This window comes from Dunckerocampus dactyliophorus, chromosome 16 (assembly GCF_027744805.1).
Source record: "Dunckerocampus dactyliophorus isolate RoL2022-P2 chromosome 16, RoL_Ddac_1.1, whole genome shotgun sequence".
Lineage (NCBI taxonomy): Eukaryota > Metazoa > Chordata > Actinopteri > Syngnathiformes > Syngnathidae > Dunckerocampus > Dunckerocampus dactyliophorus.
The window spans coordinates 15,199,660-15,221,713 of NC_072834.1; the positions used below are offsets into that span (position 1 = coordinate 15,199,660).

General features: G+C 41.9%; 3 protein-coding genes across 10 annotated transcripts; 2 read left to right on the top strand and 1 right to left on the bottom strand.

Moving 5' to 3' along the window:
- The first annotated feature begins 38 nt into the window (after positions 1 to 38).
- Positions 39 to 6,483, top strand: LOC129169092 (cilia- and flagella-associated protein 298-like). 3 transcript variants are annotated; one of them, XM_054755127.1, is made up of 8 exons: positions 87 to 210; positions 960 to 1,105; positions 2,148 to 2,315; positions 2,382 to 2,449; positions 2,522 to 2,680; positions 2,761 to 2,892; positions 2,958 to 3,053; positions 3,124 to 6,476. In XM_054755127.1, exons 2-8 carry the CDS (start codon positions 967 to 969, stop codon positions 3,232 to 3,234), a joined length of 873 nt encoding a protein of 290 aa, XP_054611102.1. In that variant the 5' UTR covers positions 87 to 210; positions 960 to 966; the 3' UTR covers positions 3,235 to 6,476. The 3 variants fall into 3 exon arrangements, with proteins under 3 accessions (XP_054611101.1, XP_054611102.1, XP_054611100.1); XM_054755126.1 differs by having other exon boundaries at positions 39 to 141; positions 2,148 to 2,449; positions 3,124 to 6,483; XM_054755125.1 differs by having other exon boundaries at positions 2,148 to 2,449; positions 3,124 to 6,481.
- Positions 2,838 to 14,301, bottom strand: LOC129169091 (HAUS augmin-like complex subunit 1). 6 transcript variants are annotated; one of them, XM_054755121.1, is made up of 17 exons: positions 14,023 to 14,293; positions 13,778 to 13,952; positions 13,497 to 13,632; positions 13,299 to 13,433; positions 13,101 to 13,224; positions 12,849 to 12,914; positions 12,708 to 12,779; positions 11,380 to 11,427; positions 11,255 to 11,295; positions 10,086 to 10,171; positions 9,651 to 9,853; positions 9,440 to 9,563; positions 8,408 to 8,560; positions 7,740 to 7,883; positions 7,466 to 7,543; positions 4,469 to 4,564; positions 2,841 to 4,402 (listed from the first exon to the last, which is right to left on the bottom strand). In XM_054755121.1, exons 1-17 carry the CDS (start codon positions 14,041 to 14,043, stop codon positions 4,068 to 4,070), a joined length of 2,037 nt encoding a protein of 678 aa, XP_054611096.1. In that variant the 5' UTR covers positions 14,044 to 14,293; the 3' UTR covers positions 2,841 to 4,067. The 6 variants fall into 6 exon arrangements, 5 of the variants coding, with proteins under 5 accessions (XP_054611095.1, XP_054611096.1, XP_054611097.1 ...); XM_054755120.1 differs by having other exon boundaries at positions 2,838 to 4,564; positions 14,023 to 14,297; XR_008566379.1 differs by lacking the exon at positions 2,841 to 4,402 and having other exon boundaries at positions 4,500 to 4,564; positions 7,630 to 7,883; positions 14,023 to 14,301.
- Positions 14,302 to 14,959: 658 nt separating this feature from the next.
- LOC129169262 (protein Mis18-alpha-like) lies at positions 14,960 to 21,291 on the top strand. The gene is made up of 5 exons (XM_054755504.1): positions 14,960 to 15,284; positions 15,432 to 15,498; positions 15,945 to 16,067; positions 17,605 to 17,707; positions 20,936 to 21,291. The coding sequence occupies exons 1-5, from the start codon at positions 15,059 to 15,061 to the stop codon at positions 21,014 to 21,016; spliced, it is 600 nt and encodes a 199-aa protein (XP_054611479.1). The 5' UTR covers positions 14,960 to 15,058; the 3' UTR covers positions 21,017 to 21,291.
- The last annotated feature ends 763 nt before the right edge of the window (positions 21,292 to 22,054 follow it).

The window sequence follows — 22,054 nt, forward strand, 5'->3', positions numbered from 1 at the left end:
CTATTTTGATTTCCTATTTAGCAGTCCCACTTTTGGCCGCTAGATGGCAGCAATATCATGTCGACTGTTTTGTCCTGCCGTTTTAAGATGAGGAGAAGAAGATAGGCTGCACTTGCCCACAGAAGCGATTACTGTACACGTGTGAGTTGCTAAGTCACCACTTGTAAACAAATGTGAAAGACTGAGGGTCTGGCATTTGGACAGCATAAGGTACGTCTTATGTTTTTGTTTGTAGAGTGAGCATTTCCGGAATGTGTCACAGTGAGCTAGCAAGCCGGCTAAAATGACTGCTGATGCTGTCAACGATTATAAAGCACCAAAATGTTGCTCCATTCAAGTGAATCGCCTTACAAGTGAAAAATAAACCATCCAAGTAGTCAATTCCCAACTTAAATGCACACTTAGGGGTTTTTAACTAATATAAAAATCCCATTGATAGAGATGAAAGTAAACTAGCTCGTTAGGTGGCATTTCCCGTAACGCTTGATGAAGCAACGCAGCTCAATTTCCACGACCTCACCTGTGCATCAAACCGACAGTTTTTACGTCAGAAAAATATCTCTCCAGCAACGATGACAGATACTGGAAATAGCAGGTGTCGGATCTAATACTCGTTTCATCTGTTAGGGCGCGCTATGCTATCAAGCATTACGATAGTAGTATCTCATGCAGGGTACATTTTGTATACACGATTTAAATGTGGTGTTATGTTAAAATAATTAATTGAGCCATCGCCGCGAGAACATAAATTTATGTTACTTTTGTTTTTTAAGGTGGTAGACGGTTAGCCGACGTGAGCTAGCATGCTTGCCTCTCCGTACATTCTAGAATGCAGAAGCCGGGCTGTTGCTATGGTTACATTGTTTTGTGTAGCCGTGATAGTAGTAGGACCACCACACACGCACAGATCGTGCACGTTTATTTAGCAACTTTTCTTTATTTTTGGTGTTTGTGTTTAGGAACAATATGGTGATTCTGCATGTGAAACGCGGAGATGAGAGTCAGTTCCTCTTGGCCACCAGCGTGGACGCCTCTGTGGACATTCTGCTGCAGGAAATCACGGCCATTTATAACGGAAGACTCAAAGTGGGCCGCGTATGTTCAGGTAAGGCATCCCTTTTCTCATTTGAGCATTTCCCTCATGCAGTTGTTTTTGCGCGTTTGTGATTGTAGCATGTTTAATTTGTAGCGTGACACATTTTTATTTTGGCACATACATAATGTACAGCAAGATTTGTCTCTGCATTTAAAAGGATAGTTCAGATTTTTTGACATGAAGTTGTATGACATCACCATCAGCATTGTAGTCCAATAACAACGACTTACCCCCCACTTGGTCTCCTAAGTCCAGTTCTGGTCAGATTTCTGTGATGAAGAACATAGTTCCACTTAGATGCTGGGGACAATTAAGTAAAGAGTTTGGCTTCTCAAAAAATATGCGATCAAAAGATTGAAACATTTGCATCACAAAAATGCCTTCTCAAAAAATTCAAACCTCACAAAACGCTCTGCGTTATGTCTGTCTCCCGCTGTATCCCTGCGCACTGTCGCCTGTGAATGTGACAAAGACACTCGCAGAAAGTCCAGCCATCAGTCCGTGACCTCAAGCTGAAATTAACTTGGGTTCAGCAGCAGGACAATGATCCAAAACACACCAGCAAGTCCACCTCTGAACGGCTGAAGAAAAACTAAATGAAGACTCTGGAGTGGCCTAATCCAAGTCCTGACCTGAATCCTATTGAGATGCTGTGGTATGACCTTAAAAAGGCGCTTCATGCTGGAAAACCCTCCAATGTGGCTGAATTACAACAATTCTGCAAAGATGAGTGGACCAAAATTCCTCCACAGCGCTGTAAGAGAGTCATTGCAAGCTATCACAAACGCTTGATTGCAGTTGTTGCTGCTAAGGGTGGCCCGACCACTTATTAGCTTTAGGGGGCAATCACTTTTTCACACAGGGACATGTAGGTTTGGATTTACTGCCTTCTGTGTTCAGTTGTGTTGTCATTGACTAATATTTAAATTAGTTTGGTGATCTGAAACATGTAAGTGTGACAAACATGAAAAAAAAAGAAATCAGGAAGGAGTCAAACACTTTCTCACACCACTGTTGGTGCCTTTGATGATATGGTGTCCCCTTTCTTTAGAGATGGCCGAACTGGCCGAGCATGGCATCACACTGCCTCCAAACATGCAAGGCCTGACGGATGAGCAGATCGTGGAGCTGAAGCTGAAAGACGAGTGGGAGGAGAAGTGCGTGCCCAGCGGAGGTGCCGTCTTTAAGAAGGACGACGTCGGCAGGCGGAACGGACAAGGTTGGACACATTTGATCTGTAAAGCTGTCATGTTAATGTCATATCTGTTTTTGTGCTTTGTGTCAGCTCCAAATGACAAAATGAAAGAAGTCTTACTTAAAACGGTGGATGAGGTAAAAGCGCTTGTCTCCAAAGTGAGTATAGCTTCATTGTAAAAGTGGACGTGTCTAGTTCAAATGTTCATTTTACTCTTTTTCTCCTCGAAGAAACAAGCAGAAGCTAATGTTTGCGTAACCATGGCGATGGTGAAAGAAGGCCTGGACCAGCTCAGGGGGGCCACCATGATCGTGTACCCCATGGGCTTGCCCCCTCACGACCCCATACGCATGGAGTTTGAAGACTGCGAGGATCTCTCAGGGACGCAGGTCAGTTCCACCTTCCTCACTCCGCCCCGCTTGGATCCAGAATCAGCTGAACTTCCTTTGCCCCCTCTTGCCAACCCCAGGCGTCACTCCAGGTGCTGGCGGAGGATGAGTGCCAGCTGTGGTGGGCCGCCAAAGAGATGCAAAGAGGCAAGAAGCTGCAGGACTACATCGGCAAGAATGACAAGACCAAGCTTGTGGTCAAAATCCAAAAGGTGAGACTAGGTTATTCTCATAAATAAAGATGAGTTTAAGCTTGACATGCTGCAATTCCCTGCAGAAAGGACAGGGGGCGCCAGCTAGAGAGCCTCTGGTGAGCGATGAGCAGCATAAGCAGATGATGCTGCATTACTACAGGAGGCAGGAGGAGCTCAAGGTGAGGAAAAACACCCGCAAACTGTCGCAGATCACTCGTATTTTTAACGCCGTTCTATCCCTTTTGATAGAAATTAGAAGAGGCCGACGACGACACCTACCTGGACTCAGAGTGGTCCGACAGACAGGCCCTCAAAAGACAGTTTCAAGGCCTCACCAACATTAAATGGGGGCCCAGATAATATCTTTTTTCCCCTCACGTAATCCCTGAAGAATGAAGTAAGAGATGATCTTATTTCCTCCTTTTTAAAGAACATTTCCTGCTGCACTCAGAAAGATTTCAACCATTGGAAAATACAAACACTTTTGAACTGAAGTGTGATGTCACACTCTGGCCTCATTTAATAAACCGGGTTTTATTGCAAACATCTGGTCCCTGCATTGAAAATAAAAACCAAAAAACATTGTCAAAAAAAAAAGCTGCCACTGAGTGCAGCAGCAAGGATGCTACACCTTTCCTCTCTTTGTCTCACATCTCCGAGTGTGGGCACAGGAAGTTCCCACTCGGAAACCTGATGCGCTCACTGGAGAGAGCGACACAATGAAAGCCTCTCGGCTGGTCGACATTTACGGTAAATTCCTATTCTTGGCCAATGGAGGTTTTATCAGTGTTAACGGAACCAGAGAATTTTGGTGCAGATCAAGATAAAGGTACGGCTCTGCAACATGGTGAAGCATTTTTTCCAACATTCTTCTTAATTTCTGAGTGAATAATGCATTCCTCTTTGCAATAAATCTCCCTGTTTAAGGGACAGTAATCATTTTTTGCAGCTGTAATTACAATAGCTGCCACGAGAGGGCGAACAGCAAAATACTCATGTTCAGTTTTTGCAGCCTTAAACGACTGTTCCACCTTATCTTGTAGCTTCATCTGGCAATATATGTAAATAAATAAAACAGGTGTGTATACAAAATGCATAAAAACGGTTACATTCAAAGAGTGAAGAGAGTAAGCCTTCCATAGGCGGCTAAAATCTTTGATGGTGACGCTTCTTGAGCATGCAAGATGGCGGCTTCATAAACAGGAGCCTCCGTTTAAGTAAGCGTTCATCCAAATTTCCTGCACGATCATCTCTCTGCGTTCAATCCTCTCCGCCCTCTCCGCCGCCTCACTCACATACGTCACGTCCTCCCAGTCGTAGTAGACGGCCTTCCTCTCCACTAAAGAGCTTCCCTCTGTATTATCATCATCATCATCTTCCTCCTCTTCTCCATCTTCATCCTCCTGGAGCCTGCGGCCCATGTGGCGGCGCCCCCCGCAGGTCACTCGGACTGACACGGCGAGCAGCGTGACCACGAGGCCCACGCAGACGCTGGAAGTGAAGAGCAGCGCCGCCATGTCGCGATGCTCTGGATTGGCGAGTAAATAAAAAGATGCCGGTCTGTTGACGCAATGGCAATATTCTTTGAACAGACCTTTAATGAAGGTGAAGGTGACGAGGGAGGTGCTCATCATCGCTCCTGGGTTGTCCTTGCCTCTGGAATGCGGTATGTCCACATCGACAGGAAAACCTGTGAAAAAAGGAAGCGTGAGTACGGTAATCCCTCGTTTATCGCGGTTAATCGGTTCCAAGTTGCCAAGTTGGATTCCTCTTTTATAAATGGAATATTTTTGCAGTTAGAGCATAGAAAACCTGTTTATGACCTTCTAAACATGGTTTTTAACATTATTGGAGCTCTCGAGACATGAAATAACACCCCAACAGTCACCTTTACGCTCCTATTACCCAATATATTACACATAATAAGACTCGTGCTTGTGTGTTACTATAAATGTGTTCCTTAGAGCAGGGGTTCTCAAATGGTCTCAACCTGGGACCCACATCTGCCAATAGTCATTAAGTCGCGACCCAAATTTCAATTTTTATGTTTTACACTTTTATTGAAGTCATTTCAATTTTTATTTTTAGTGTTTTTTGCACTTTTATTGAAGTCATTATGTATTCCTTCATTTCTTCAATTATACTTATAGGATTATGAAATATTGCTCCGTTTTACTTGAAAATAAGTGAGACATGAGTTTATGTTACGCAAATATTACATATTCGACATTTTTGACTTGCTGTCTGCGACCCACTTTTGGGTCCCGACCCATCAGTTGAGAACCGCTGCTCAAGAGGACCTGAAAGAGAGGCGGACAGGAAGTGATGTCGGGGGTTTACAGATGAGTTTAACGGCTGCAAAAGTAGCTTGTGTTTTTATTAGAGATTTTTATGAGGCATTCTTGTGCCTATTGCAAGGTAATTCAAACCTAAATAAAAGCCTGTTGTTCCTTGTGTGTCTCACCAAACATTACAGTAACATTACTGACACCTATTGACCAGTGTAGAATACTACATATCATCGCCATCTTTGAATGCGTCTTTTTCATGCCTTATATTTACTTCATTTAGTCATTTTTATGGTTGAAAATGCTTAATTTTGGCAATGAAATATGTAACACTTGCTTAAATATGCATATATTTCTTTACTAATAGGCCACATGTGTTTTTGTAAAACCGTGATCGAGTGAAAACGTGAAATTCATGGTGAGGGACGACTGTATGCTGTATTAACACTCCACGCCACCAGAGGGCAGGAAATGTGTGGAACTGCAATGACACATGACTCAATATTAACTCTTTCAATACCAAAGGCGTATTTATACGTTTTTATAATCCCGAACGCCCGATCCCAACAACGTATTTATACATCTTTTACGTTTTTTGAAGCGAGAGGCAAAAAGCGTTGATGATGCAACTCTCCATTAATGCGTGAACATTTCAGAGCACTTTTAAGCCATAAAAACGTCCCCAAGGTGTCAGAAGTGCAGTCGATAAGAGCCCAGCAGGGATCATTTCACACATGACAGGAAGGAGGAAGCGAGAGAGCGTGGAGCGTGCAGAAGGTTACGCATTGTAGGGAAATTTTAACGCATGCACACACACGAGTGCACACACATATTTCAGTAGTACAGTCCCAAATGTGAAAATTGTAAATAGTTGATGGTGTTATATTTGTAAATAAAAATGGCTATTTTGGGGTAAAACAACCCCTTTTTGTTTTGTTTAAGTTGGTATTGTTTAGATATTTCAGTTGTCACAAAAGCAAAAAATATTTGCGTCAAAGTGAAAGTTATGCTGGAAATGTATCTTTTCACAAAAACCTGGTTTTCTCCCTTTAGTAGTCGGGAACTGATATTTTCCTGAAACTTACCTATGTTCTACCGCTGATTACGAAAAAACGGAAAAAGAGAAACAAACCTTGGTAACACTTTACTATAAAGGTACACAAAATTACAGTAGTTAATGAGGAACGAACCTACCTCACCCTAACAACTACGCATTTGTTACTCATTAGTTCTTCATTAGTTCCTCAGTAACCAGTCAAAATTTATGTGCCTTAGTCATTAGTTCTTCATTAGTTCCTCAGTAACTAGTCTAAATTTATGTGCCTTAGTCATTAGTTCCTCATTAGTTCCTCAATAACTAGGTCTAAATTTATGTGTCTTAGTCATTAGTTCCTCAGTAACTAGTCTAAATTTTTTAATGTGCCTTAGTCATTAGTTCCTCAGTAACTAGTCTAAATGTATGTGCCTTAGTCATTAGTTCCTCATAAGTTCCTCAGTAACTAATGTAAATTTATGTGTCTTAGTCATTAGTTCTTCATTAGTTCCTCAGTAAGTAGTCTAAATGTATGTGCCTTTAGTCATTAGTTCTTCATTTGTTCCTCAGTAACTAGTCTAAATGTATGTGCCTTAGTCATTAGTTCTTCATTAGTTCCTGAGTAACGAGTAAATGTATGCGCCTTAGTCGTTAGTTCCTCATTAGTTCCTCAGTAACTAGTCTAAATTTATGTGCCTTAGTCGTTAATTCCTCATTAGTTCTTCATTAGTTCCTCAGTAACTAGTCTAAATGTATGTGCCTTAGTCGTTAGTTCATCAGAAACTACTGTGTATTTTTGTGTATTGTAAAGTGTGACCCAAACCTTTTTTTTCTGATGAAAGACAGGAGTCTAATCTTTCTTTTGGTAGGTTCCATGTGTATATAGCCACAGAACACAATATTCGGTGTGCCTTGAAAGAGCAGTCAAAATCATCTAAAATGGCCGGTACTGAAGTTGTTGTCTTTTGAAAAATGTCTGGTATTGAATGAATTGAACTACAACTACAAACAATAAAAAAGTTCAAGACGCTTATTTTTGATGGGCAATTTAATAATTACTTTTAACTACTAATTTTACTAATGTTTCGGTTATTTACACGTATGTACAAGCGCAATAATAAACATTGCTCTGTCAATGTCATCTAAAGTAAGCAATGGCTTCCTTGTAAAAGCAGAATTATTGCATGGGTGCTGTTAGATTATCTTCTGAATTAAATGAATGGGGGGGTATGAAACCACAACACATGATCAATAAAAGCAGACAGCTAACCTTTTTCTGTGCTTGCTGTTGGTGACGAAGTGGTGATGAGAATATTGGGGTCCACCTCCCTCAGTAAAGTCCAGGGCACTGGTAAGAAGTCAGTCACATTAAAAAACCGTGAAACCCATCAGCCTACCTAGACAGAATGTGTGGATGACAATGTTGGCCTCAACTCCCGAAATCTCTCTTTTGTTCATTGGTAGTCCACAAAGTCTACTCTAGTCCACCGTCTGATTCATTGATCGATTGAGTTGACAGCCTTGTATCAATACTTGGGTCCTACCGCAAGAAAAGAGCACACTGAGGTACTTCCTGGTTCCTGGGGAGCAGGGGTCCTTAAAGGTCTTGTTGCTAACAGTGACAGCACACCTTTGTTTGCTGTAGCAGCGCTTGTTCAGCACCTGTACGGCGTCATAGCTCAGGCAGTCTGTAGGGGGCAGTAAAGAGACACAATGTTACACACTACATTAGTACTTTGTGGCATCACTACAATAATTGAGTCATGAAAACATAGCTTTGTTGTCTGCTGTAAGTCATTCCAGGTGTAAGGTGTAATTGCACTACCGTTCTCTACCTTAAGGGGCAATGGTGAATACCAGTCAAAAGTTTGGAGACACTTTTGCATCCTTTGGAATGAAAACGTGTCGACAAACTTTTGACTGGTGCGGTATGAGCGAGTGTTGCACAAAGAACACTATAACGTTCCATACTGACAATGCTAAGGGAGTTAGCATTGTCTCCTTTTGTCACAATTGCTTCAAACAGATGACATGGTGATCATTGAAGATCATAGTGCTCTTATTGTAAGCATCCAATCAGATTGTTTTGGATGTCCCTATACTACTCACAGCCACTAGGGTTGTATGATATGCTGTGATGTACCAGTGTTGTAGTCTATTTATTTGCCAGCTAAGTGGGTATAACAAGTGGATGACGTTAGGAGTGACTCACCAAATGGGGGGTCTGGGCTCAGGATTGAGGGGCAGGTGTCAGCCTGGTGTAGACCTCTCCCATAGACAGCTGCATAAATGTTCAGCACCCGGGGGGGCTTACAGCGTAGCACCATGGCCTCGCCCTCACACGCCACTCGCCTTTTGTGCTCAGCTAAAGCAGAGATAAAGCATGTTCAGATATATAGACTGAATTCCAAGATAAGGCGCTAGTCAAGGCCTCTAATATAAGCTATTATTGTATATACAGTATATATTTTTATATTATATCATAGCCACGGTGTTTATTTACCTAAACAACAGAAGGTGGGATGCTCATTTAAAGCAAGTGATAATTGGAGATAGGCTGTTACTTCCTAAATCTGAAAAAAAGTTTAAGTTTTCAAGTTTTAGGTTTTTTTTTGTTTGTTTTTTAAAAACTGTAAATGATATGGAGTGCGTGAGAAAGTGGAATGTGAAACACCCTATTTTGTAGGTTTTTTTCAACAGTAAATAATAATTTGGAGCGCATGACAAAATGTGAAAAAACAAATTTTTATCTATTTTTCTTCTGTAACTAATGATCGGGAGTGCACGAGAAAGTGGAACGTGAAAAGCTTCTATTATTTTTATGTATTTATTGTTTTACTGTAAAAAATGATCTGGACTGCATGAGAAAGTGGAAAGGAGCGCAAAGCTCTCTTTGACGTCATGGTCATTTATGAACAAGTATATACAGCAGCACCAGAACCAATGTTGTATTAGTGGTCAGGAGCAAACTGCTGAGTCAGCATTAATAGCGCTGAGGAGTTAATTGTGGACAAAAAAAAGTACAAGTGTAACACGCATGACCAACAGCTGAGGAGCAACATTTTAAAGCGCATGCACCACTCATGATACTTAAAATGCAGCTACTGCAGACTTGAGTTAATAACAAAATACTACATTGGGAGGTTGCCTACAGCCACAACCTGTGTTTTTGGACCTGGTGACTGGAGGAGACTTGGCGGTTAGGCGTTGGTTGGAGCATTTACCGTGGTTAGACCGGACTTACTTGGTTTACACATGTAGTCCACATGGAGGTACTTTCTGGTACCGGGACAGGGGTCCGGTCCAAAGAGCAGGTGGTTGACATACAGCTGACAGTCTCTGTGGTTCTGACACTCTGACAGCAACTTCTGCATGCAGCAAACATTGAAAACAACAAATGCGGCGTCTCAAGAAGATAATCAAAGTGTAGGTCTAGCCTAGGTCACAGGAGGCACCTGCAGGACCGTCAAAGACGAGCAGCTGCGGTCCCGGGCCACCACGACAGGGGGATGTTCTGCTGGGCACCCCCGGGCCAGCAGGCCGCTCCCGTAGAAGGCGTTGTGGATGGAGATGGTGGAGTGACGAGGACAGTGAAGTCTGAGAGGATGACCATCGCAGGCATAGACAGAATGACTACTCAGGATCCTGGACAGGTAGTCTGGAATGGATCGGTAGACACGGAAACTAACACCAGCCTTCTCATCGGTCCTTCAAGTGTAAAAATACTGCCTTTGCACTTTTTTAAGAACTGTACTGCATCACGCTGGGGGGGACACACACCAGCATGAACACATTAACATATTTTATAAGCCATCACACCTGTTTAGTCACCTATTAGTGATGATGATGATGATGTTAGCATTGTGAAATCATCCTCATCATCCTCTTACTTGAGAAGTCAGCCAGTCCATTCCCTCGTCTCGTCCACAGCAGTAAAGTCAGGTAAAACAGATCCGGTCCGTGGCCCATGGCTCGCCTGTGAGATCATATTAATGAATCAACTGGACCTGTCTGGACCCTGCACATGATACCGCGAGGAGAACCGGAACACTGCCAGTAAAGTGCGTGGCGAGTGCTATGGGCGCGGAGGAAAAACTAGTGCGCAACAAGTTGCGCTGCGGTGGTTCTCCCGGTACCACACTGATAGACGGGGGTGGGGTGTCATGTGGAGACAACAGCTGAGTTTTGGGTGGGGGCGTGGTCCAGCGGCCAAGTGGCGAATGACGCACTTGATTTGGTTTGTTTACTTCCGGTTTTTAACTTTTTTTTCCGTCCGCTTTAAGACACACGTCCCGATTAAAATTTCACTTGAACCCGGTTTTTGGCTCTTGCTCAAGCGCACTTCAGCAGAGAACAGCAAAGGAAAGGAAGCCTAAGACGTCTTCATGCGCACGGTGGCTCTAAACTACTGCCCCCTACCGGCTCATCCCCTCCTTACAAATAACAGTAACGAGTTAAGGATACTTAAAAGCTCATAGTTCTATTTGTGTTAATATAATGATAGTTACACACAATACTTCAAAATTACGACATTACCAACCAAAATGTCTTTCAATAGCATGAGAATGCTATTGAATGTTTGACTGGCACTGCATCCAGACAAGTATAATAAACATGTGGCATTATTCGTACCTGTTATGCTAGCAAAGTAATATTTTCATGTGATTTTAATTGTTTTTGTAAGACAAGCTCACAAATATTTTCAATTGTAGTAACCAGGTGGTGATCCATAAAAATGTTTGGTTTCTTATATCCGTGCATGTTTTTTTTTAGGTCTATTGTGGTGTTTTACTGTGACATGTTTCCACTGTTGCCTGCAACCTACTTCAATGTGTATGTGTGTGTGTGTGTGTATATATAAAAAACTAAACATATTAAATAAGAAGACAAAATGAACCTATTGGAAGTATGGAAAGGTGATCCGTAAATCCTGTGTGGACTTGGGTCTCATATGAAGGTGTTTGATTTAGTAGAATGAGGTTTTAATGAAGGAAAACCCGCATATGATTTGATACATTTAGTTCAACAAACATTCATAATCCACTTAGTGTCACTTCACTTGAAAGTCATGTTCATCTCCAGTTTGGAGTCGAGTGCCGCCTGAAAAAAAAAAAAAAAAAAAAAAAACATTAAAAAGCTGACATCCAAAGCCCAGTAGTGTAAATGCGAACAATCAATACTCACCAGTTCTCTTTTTGCTTCTTCTATTTTAACTTGAGCAAGAGATGGGTTCTGTGGAAGATGAGTTCATCGTCAGAAAGACACATGAAGCCAGTCTTTCCCATAGATTCAATTATTTGTGGCGGCCCACCAACTGTACATATGGATCGCCACAAATACATTTGACGGAAACTGCTTGACCTTGTGCATAAACACATTATAATGTGACTGAATGTAGCTTGCCATTCCAGCTCCATGCAGTAGATGGCATCATAACTCTGCTTCTTAACACACCTCATACACACTTGGTCTGTCACAGAATAAGAAGACATACAGGGTTTCCCCAAGGATTTTCTGAAGCTATTCATATACTGTAGCTATTCATATTCTTTGGTGAACTACTCAACATCAGCTGGTGAGCTACTGCTAGCATACGAGCTACATGTTGGAGACCCCTGTGATATCATCACTATCTTAAAGCTGGACACTTTACATGTTTATGTTGAACAACTTAAACACACATCTAGTGTTTTAAAGCCATAAGTATTGTAATGATAACAAGATTGTTAAGTGACACTTAAAAAAATTAAGTTAGCATGAATGTGATAGCCGCCTGAGAAGCAGCGCAAAACGTGTAAACAAAGTCGAATGAGATTGAAACGTGAGCAATCACACACACACTGGCATAGGTAAACTTAGCCTGTGACAAGCTGTCGTCAATTGAGTACACATTCTACGAACTACAAAGTGAACAACACGAGACCGGTCGCGTACTTTTATCTGGTCACACGTGCAAATGCCAACAGGGTAGACCGGCGATTCCGGTGCAAGTTTATCAAAATAAAGCGCAGTGTAACATTTTTATAATATTTTAAACTGTATTCAAACTCACTGTGGTCAACGCATGAGTAAATAAGCTATACATGTACAGTATCTATATAGCATATATAACCATTCATACAATATATTACTTAAGATTGTCTTCAAGTTTAAAAAATAAAAATCCAAATTTTTATAGGTGTAGCTGCTTTTATTTTGTCGTGGCGGTGCACCACAATCAATTACATGTAGCGGAAAGCCTGAGATAGCAGGAGGGATCAGTGTTGCCAACTTACCTGCTACATTTAGCGAGCATTCCAACCACTCTAGATTCTATTTTTCAATAAAAGCAACTAGTGACAAATCTAGCGACTTTTTCTGGTCTTATTGGACACTTTTGGGGGGTAACATGAAAGCATATAACGCCCCTCTAGACAAGCAGCCTAAAAAGCACTCACAGGGCTCTTCAATGAAGACTTAACAAAAACATTGAACCCACAGCTGTCTAGTGTTAATATTATGAAACAACAAACCGGGCTGAGGTCCATGTAAGGCTCCAGCTTCTTTTTCAAGGGCATCATTTCTTGTTTCAGTGTGGTCACTTCCTGTTGAAAAGAAGCAATACGAGAGAATGTCAGGCTTGTGTCTTATATTTCAAGGTGACTTGAGCTCACCTCTGAGAGTTCGACCAAAGCTTCGTGAGTCAGCGACTTGTCCATGTTCCTGGAGGCAAGCTGAGCCTGGATCAACATGGAGGGAGCACAGTTTAAACACAAGATCTGATACAAATCAACAAGAGCAGACCTCCTCCAAGGCCAGACTATGCTAGCTGGAATCAGCACTAATCAATACACCTTCTCTATATGTCTGAATTTTTATTGGATCTCGTTAGATTGTGTACCTAACGGCCTGCATGTGTTTAATACCTCTTGCCTCTCCCGTCTGGTGCGGAGCTCTTTAGCCTTTGCCTTCACAAAGTCCATGCTGAGTAGTCTCTCCTCAGCTTTGGCGCTTTCCACCGCTTGACTCTCAGCAATTTTGTTGAGATCCCTTTGGATGGAAGTGAAAACATTCAAAGGGCGCACTCAGACGTCGGCATCGACAATAGTGTTCAGTGTTCTCACTCCTGCAATTTGCTGCGCAGCACCAGAGTGGCGCTTAGCCTCTGTCGCATGGCCACAACCTTCCGGTCCACTTTCCTCTTAGACTTCTCCGCATCCAGAAGCTCATCAGTGAGTCGATTAAGTGCGGGCATGAAGCTGCACAACACAGAAGCACGATCAAGCATGCAAATGCAGTAGAATAAACAACAGCAAGTTTACCTGCACAGCGACGTGTCTCTGACCCCCAGCACCATGGCGCTGTCCACTAGAGCAGACAAGTAGACCTCACAGGACTTGGGCAAGCTCGCGTAGGACAGGCCGAGGCCTTGTAGAAGAACATCCTGGAGATGAGCACCTGCATGGACGAACCGTGGCTCACTTCAGTGCATGCCAGAAGCTTCATTTTCACATAATTCAAAATGAACATAAACACATACAATACACATTTGTATTGTTGTGGCAGTAAAGAGTAGTGAAGTGGATTTTTGAGTGTGTCTCACCCTCAGCCTGGTACTCTGCTGCTTTCTGGTTGAGGTCTTCTATCAGCAGCTTTGTGTCACTGCAGCGGGTCTCGCTTGCCTGGGCCAGCTGGTACAGAATGTCCACTGTTCTTGAGTTGACCTCATACTGGGGCACTGCCTGGTCCCCGAACGCAGCGCATAGCCAGCTGTTGACCTGAGAACATGCAAGACAACAACACAAATAACTTTAATTATAAAGTCACTCACTAGACACGGATAAGTACCTTATTGATGTTTTCACACATGGCCGAAAAAGAACACGATAGGCTTGTCAAAGACGTGTAATCAGACAAGCTTCACAAGTCAACACTGGAAAAAGCAGCTCCTTCATTCCATTTTCGCGCCGCCGCCGTTTTCCTTCCAACTTCCGGGTTGTTACCCAATGAGAAGACAGTGGTATACTTCCGCCGTTATACTTAAGCTTTTAGTTGCGTAAACGTAGTCTAACGAAACTAAAATTGCTCGCCAATCGCTTAAATAAGAAAAAATGTGTTTGGTCAATAAACGACAGATAAATACGTAAAGTTGTCTGTTTACGTCTTAAAAGAGTTAACAATTATTCAATTCCAGATGATTCGCCTCTGCTAGAAACGATAAGAGGAAACTCAGTTCCCGAGAAGATTTCAGAAAATGAAAATCAAAAAACAAAAGTAGGCCTAATCTATTGTTTATAAATGGCGTGTGAACGACATTGAAAATGACATAAACTAAAAAAAATGTTTTTCAGTAGTTTAGCATTTGGCGACCATTAAGTACAAAAGCGGAAATGTACAAGATGGAACTATCTTGGTTAGTCCTCTCGTTGAGCATGAGACAGAAAAATGTGACGCTCTAGCTGTAATGTTCCTGAGACAGCATGTTCTTATAAATTGCCAGTTGTCAATAGAGAAAGAAACAATATAAAGAAGACAACATGGGAGAGACAGTCTGAATAAAAGATCTAAATTAAATCATCAGAACATAAAGTCATAAAATATCCATTAGTCTTTAAAAGCCACCGAACGTAGTAAAACGGTATTTTAAAAAAAGTGTTTCATTCTAATTTCTTTCTTCCCCAAATTTCCAAATGTATTCTGTGTTCATACAGTCTGTAAGCCATGGCGATCATTCACATCCGAAGGGTGGCGGTATTTCACTAGTATAGTTTGTATCCGCAGTTTAACGACAAGGGTAAAAGTAGAAGAAGTGCTCTAGCTGCTGTGTGGCTGTGTGCCCTGCTCTGCAGTGTCCAATCCGCGGCGCGAACATTCGAATGTAAAAATGGCGACCAGTGGGAAGTTGTCTTTTAAGGTCCTCAAAAGTGCAAACAGCACATTTGAAACGCAAGCGACGGACTCCACCATCGTCGAAGAAAAGTTATTCGGCCAAAGGGAAGAAGACGACGATGAGCCGGTGGTGTTCATCTGCGGGAAATGCAGGCTCCCGGTCGGGGATTCCATGTCTTGGGATGGAAGTGAAGACGGACAAAATCAGATACGGTTGAAACGTGAGTTGTTTTATTATCTACGGAACTGGAAGTGAAGCACGTTAAACGGTAACTGTTCTACTATTGTTGAATTCAAGCTCAGACGACACAACAATGATCCACTCGGAAAAAAAGACCCACTGTCCTGACATGATGTTTTGATCTCAGGAGTCACTGACAATGTTTTGGTTGGAAAGGACGCTCGTCTGCATGAAGCCAGCAAAGGTTCTCTTTGGTAAGAAACGTCCATCCGTCCATTTTATATACGGCCTGTCCTCATTGAGGTCGCGGGTGGGCTGGTGTCTATCCCGGCTGACTTTGGTATACACCCTGGATACATCACCGGACACATAGACCAACAGGCATTCACACAACTTAGAGTCTACATTTTATCAAACATGCATGTTTTGGGGATCTGGGAGAAAGCTGGAGTACCTGGAGAAAACCCACGCAAGCACGGGGGAGAACGTGCAAAACTCCATACAGAGATGATCTCCTGACTGTGAGGGTGACATGCAAACCACTGCCTTAAGAAACTTGAAAGCACTATTACTGAGATCCTTCACTCAATACAAGTAGAATTTGCATTCACTACAACGGCAAACTGATGTGTAGAAATGTAACAATAGATGTGTTATAGGGGATAACATCTGACAATCTACAGTATTGCTCTCCCTGCAGTCTCATTGTGGATTTGATGTGCCGAGGCTGCCACTCCGTGCTGGGAATGGTCTACTCCTCCACCCCCAAGAGCCTGGACCACAAGAGATACACGTTCTGTTTCAATGTGGCCGACATTGACAGGTGGGCTCAAACTGTGGATGCTAGTCACAAGTGGACGGGTGCGCTTATTTGTGATTTGTTTGATGTGTGCTGTTCTCAGTTCGTCAATTTGTTTTGTTTATTCATAGCATGGGAGCATCGTTTCTAATTCTAAAAGGCTGGCTCGTTTTTGTACATTTGTAGAAATAAAATTAAAGCCCAAAAAACACAGCAAGAGGGAGAAATGGAGCAAAAAGAAAAAAATGGATAAATAAGTTGAAATTGTATGTGGCAGCTTGCCACGAATACTGTATATTCAGTGCTACCTGTCCGACCTTGCTCATAATTATTGCTCATTAACACATTATAAACGCACCCGGTGTGCCAGAGAATAAGAATACGGAGCAGGAGGGAACAGTGTTGCTAACGTATCAACTTGACACTATATTTAGTGAGTAAAAAAAGCGACCCGTGACAAATCTAGTGAAGGGACTTTTGGAGACTGAAATTAAAGGGCATATCTCTCTTCTCAATGAGCAGTGAGTGCTGCGGTGGGCCCTTCCCCCCATCTAAAAGCACTCAGATAGCCCCGTCTCGTAAAGAAGCAACAGGAGAAAGTTAATTTGTAGTGCTAAACATTTTTCTTTTGCTATTACTGTTTTTTTACTCACTTTTTCCTAATGCGTCATGGCCAATGATGCAAATTGGATGATTATAAAAGTGCATCTCTATAAAATAAGTATATATAAATGTAAAAATGAGAATGTTTCAAATGGGAATTTATTTCAGTAGTTGAATTCAAAAAGTGAAGCTCTTATATTCTATAGATTCATTAGACATCAAGTGAAATATTTCAAGAATGGTTTTGTTAATAATTTTGATGATTATAGTTTACAGCTAATAAACCCCATAATTCAGTATGTCTTAAAATGTGAAAAAAATGTCATAAAGTTGAATTTTGTAAACTAGTGGCTCAGGCTCAAATCAGCAAATGAACTGCAAAAACCAACCTGAGCCTTTAATGAGGCTTTCAGTCTAAATTGAACTCCTGAAATCTATTCTAATTTATTGAGATGCACGTGTGTGTGTGCGTGCGTGTGTGTGTGTGTGTGTGTGTGTGTGTGGACATACAGTATACCGTGGTGTGAAAAAAGGTTTGCCCCCTTCCTGATTTCTTATTTTTTTGCATGTTTGTGTCGTACGTAAATGTTTCAGATCATCAAACAAATGTAAATATTAGTCAATGACAACACAACTGAATACAAAATGCAGTTTTCAAATGAAACTTTTCATTAAGGGAGAAAAAACCCCCCAAACGTTTGTTTGATGATCTGAAACATTTAAGTGTGACAAACATGCAAGAAAATAAGAAATCAGGAAGGGAGCGACCGCTTTTTCACACCACCGTATTAATGTCTTTTTGCCGTTCCACAAAATGTTTTATACTGGAAAATATCAACGAGGCCCTTCTAGAATTGACAGAAAACAAACCCATCAAAATACCTGCGTTTGCACTTGTAATTTTCCCTTTTGCTTTCTTTTTTGTGCCCCTTTCTTCCATCGCACTGATTGACTGTAGCTATGTGCTGGGCTCTGCAAGTCAGATGTTGGCAGCAGAGGGCCCCAAGGAGCAGCCGGTGACGCTGGAGTACAGAGGCCATGTTGAACAGCAGCTGTTGGAGGTAAATGATGACAATTTTCTCTCCTCGTCCTCTCTTTGTCTGCTCGGGCAGGCAGACACGGTGTTAACAGCAACACGTCATGTTGAAAGCAATATTTATATGCCAACAAAAGAGTAGTCTCATGGCTAATCAATGACGTCATCGATATCAATGACCTGGTGAGCAAGTCTCAGACATGAGCTCACCCACCGCAATCTATTTACTGTGCATGTTAAAAATCTGTTTCTTTCACAGTCTAAATGTTGTGCTTTTAGTTTTAAAAGCTTCAAGTTGAATGTTATTCCTTAAAAAGTCCAGAGGGTGTTTATCTACATGGTAATAGTGTGATACTTCTGAATCACCCTTTGTTTGGAAGGGGAAAATAGACACCAGTTTTCAGGTTGGCCAGTAGGTGGCGGTATGAGCGAGACCTCTTATTTACAGCACAGGGACAAAAGAAGAGCATGCGGAGGAATCTTTGTTACTGAAGAAAAACATGTTTGAGGTGTGCGTGTGTGTGCACTGGCGTCTTTCCATCTTTTGAGTGCGTCTCAAACAGCTTGGGCAGCTTTAAAACACAGCTTATGCACTATATGACACACATTTCAACTCTTAACTACATTACTAAAGTATCACTGTCATATTTAGCCATATAAATACTGTAATAAACATTTCACTGTCAACCAAAAGTTAGTTTTTTTTTTCCTTCATAAAGGCAGACCTTTTTTTATTGCATCTAATTCTTGCTGTACCTAATGAAGTGGCTACTGAGTGTATAAGGTTACATGGTCTTTTGTGTGAGTTTTTTTATGACATCAGAAAAATGAATGAAGGCTGTAGTTGATGTGCTACTATGTTCTGTCAATCAACCAAAAGGCACCGCCCACTAATTTGTGCCGCGGCTTAGTCCATGTGCTCTTTGGCTAATATGTAGGTTAATATTTGCATATCCCAATTTGCTAATTGTGTAGCCTGAGGGGTCCTCCTCCTTGTGGTTCCACATGACACATTAACACTGCTAATGATGCTAAATGCTTTTACTGCCATGAGATAATGAGATGATGGAGACCTTTTGTGAATTGTGAAGACCTTTTGATACACTGGATACATTTATGTCCCTCAAGGTCCAACAGGAGACACTTAAGTACCTGGCAGTGGTATTGCACGCCAAGATACATTTTTCTTCCTTTTTTCGAGGCTCAACAGGCATAGGTTTGTTCCCAAACTGTAAAAGTCAAAGAACAAACGTAGAAAACCAGAACCAATTGAATAGACGCTGGATCAACAGCACCTCTGCTGGTTGCAGCCAAGTAGTCCATTAAATTTTGACTCAAAGTGTGCATGACACCAAAAAATATTTGGGGAAAAAAGCAATACAAAATAGTATTTGTAGTAATCGTACAAAGTATTCACTTATTAAAACTTTCTGTCATCTGTGGGTAAACAATAAAATGCGAGTGAAATAAAGTTGTGAACAGGCAGAGCCTCACCTGTCATGATGAAAAATAATCAAACAAATAAATGGAATGATAACTGCACTCCCTTCTGCTTCTCCAGTTTCTCATAGCATAGTTTTTAATGGCGAAAAAAGAAAAAAAAAGGTTAAATATGACATACGAGCACACAAATAAGACAGGAAATAGGCCTTTAAATGATATTTTGCATGGCAAACATAACAAAATTAACAGGTGTTTTGTTGTTGTGAACACTTTAAAGGGCCCATATTCTTATGTGCGGAGCGATACTGAAATATTGATACTTCCAATACCAATACTAACTCTTAATCCTCTAAAATTGTTTCTCAAATCAAAATATCGATACTTTTGCTACTTCAGTCATTTCACGTTTGTCTGTTGTAGCGATGAGTTAATCATTTATTTTAATGGTTTTATTATTTTAAGGGTTTTTTTGATGATTTTGTCCTCTAAGCGGCACAGCAAATGGACGGATGGATTTTGTCCTCTGTTTTTTCTGTTGTTGTATATTAGCTCGGCTATATTGTATTGCTACCTCAATATACTTCAGGGTTTAAAATAAAGAAATTACTCATTACTACATGATTTTATTTAAAAATAAAAAATAATATTAATTTATCAAATTAATTAAACGTCTTGTCTTATTTATGCTATGCTATGCTATGTTATGAAATACACTACTTTTTTTAATTTACCAGATACATTAGGTGAATTTGCACAAAGTATCGGTATCAGATCTTTACTGCTGATACCAGCCTGAGTTTTACTCAGTATCGGATCGGAAATTCAGTGGTATCGCACATTACTACACTTTGTCAACAATTTTATCACATACAACAGCGTAACATTAAGCAGTGGAATAGGAGGACACAAACATTAGCAACACGAGCACAGCCATGTGATGCTAAAGTGCTAACATTACACTTTAACATCAAGCTCGGTTAGCCTATTTACTGAAGAAAAACAACATGACCAAACTTAGATCTCGGACGTCTGTAGCTGACTGACAGATAGTTGGCAAGGATTTGTTTTACGGTGTGGTGCGAAGCCTGCTTTTTTTTTTTAGAAAGTGGTGGGCTCACCTTGCTCAGGGCGGGTCAGTGGCAGTATCATGTCCATGCGGAAGGAGGCTTTCACACCTCTTCTCTCAGAAGGGGAGCCTGTTGCCTATCCCGACTTGTCATTACTGATAGACTTGTGAAAGTCCAACTGCAACGTGAGAAAAGTCAGCTCATCCTGACACATTTTGGTTTATGTTCCAGATTTTTTTTTTTTTTTTTTTTTTTACCATATTTTATTGACATTTTTGGTTGTGATTTTAGATGGTCTAGTCAACTGTATGGTTGGCATCATTTTAATATGTACTTGTGTTCTTCTAATATTTAAGAATACTAAGTAGTTGCTATTGTAGTTTTAGGTTTAGGTTAATGTATTATTAAGTATGTGTGTGTGTGGAGTTAGTATATGTACGTGTGTGCGTGCGTGCGAGTGTATAGAGACATGTCTGACTGCCTCACTTTAATGTATTCTGTCTGTCTGACTTTTGGCGACGTTTGTTTGGGTTTTACACTCGCTGACCTGTCAAACGTTCCCTCTTCCCCCTCCACACCCTCCCCGGCCCCCTCCTTCCCCTTGCTCCCAATTATCTTCATGCCCCCCCTTCTCGTCCTCTTCCCATCACCTCCTTGCGTCCTTCCTCGTTACTTCCTGCTGCTCCTTTAATTTCCCACCTGTCCACTTTCTCCTCTGCCTCATCCCCCCGCCCCAATATCAGATGAAGATGCTGGTGGTGTCCATGGCTCAGAGGTTGGAGGAGATCGAGGGCGGCCTTCAGGACGGATGTAATGACGCGTGACACAAATTGTCAACCTCGTTCCTCTGTCTTTTACCTCTGTTCAAACAAAGGCATCCTGGCCCCACCCTGACCCGCTCCTTGCCATCAATCACGTTGTCAGAAGGGCGGGCAGGAGGGGGTGGCCTTGTGACGCCGCCACCTGAGCGGACGCTCTCCGGCAGCAGAATGCCTGTGTCAGCACATCAGCGCCTCAATCGATGCAGTTGCCTTTGTCCTCCTTCACATTTATGTTTGCCACATTTCATTGTTGTTTAAGGCGTTGAAATAAAGTTAATAAACCATCTGGATCATCTTTAAGCGTTTTCTTGGCGGCTCATCCCGCTGTCTGCTCTTTAATTAGGAGCATCCGGGGGTGGGATTTGGGATTCGCCGCTGCCGTCAAAGGTTTTAAGGGTCTTTGCGGGTGATTATACGTGTTAAGTGAGTTTGTTTACTGACTGACCTCTAATGTGCCTAGCAACACTTTCTACCAGGCGGCAGGGAAAAAAATGCCCCTCGCCGCATCCCGACCTACCAACTCCCCCCCCATAGGTTTCATCAGCCTCTTCTTGCTTCATCAACAACAACCACGTCCAACCAGCACGCCGTATCCGAGGAGCCGTCGTGATGGCAACAGGGAGCACGTGCTACAACGAATGCCTGTTGCCATCGCGTTTCACACACACACAGGGGGAGGAGCTAACAGCTAATCTGTGTGTGTGGTGTTTTTCTCTGCACTAACCCCCCTCCTTCACTGAAAACAACAAGCAAAGCACATGTTTTTGTTGTTGCCGGTGTTTTGTTGTTTAGTGCAGCAGTTTAGCTAGCACACAGTGTCACCTTTTGAATATCGTGAAACACTAATGAACGCCTAGACCACTGACGGCACCGTCTCCAGCTCCAAAAAAGCACATGCATGTTCCCAGTGTCATTTTTATCACCTGATATGGGATTTAATTTGACGTGAATCATACATGACATTGTACCCGTAAAGAGTGCGAGAGGTGAAAGTATCCGCCCATGATAACCTCATGGGCTTGATAAATTTAGACACATTGC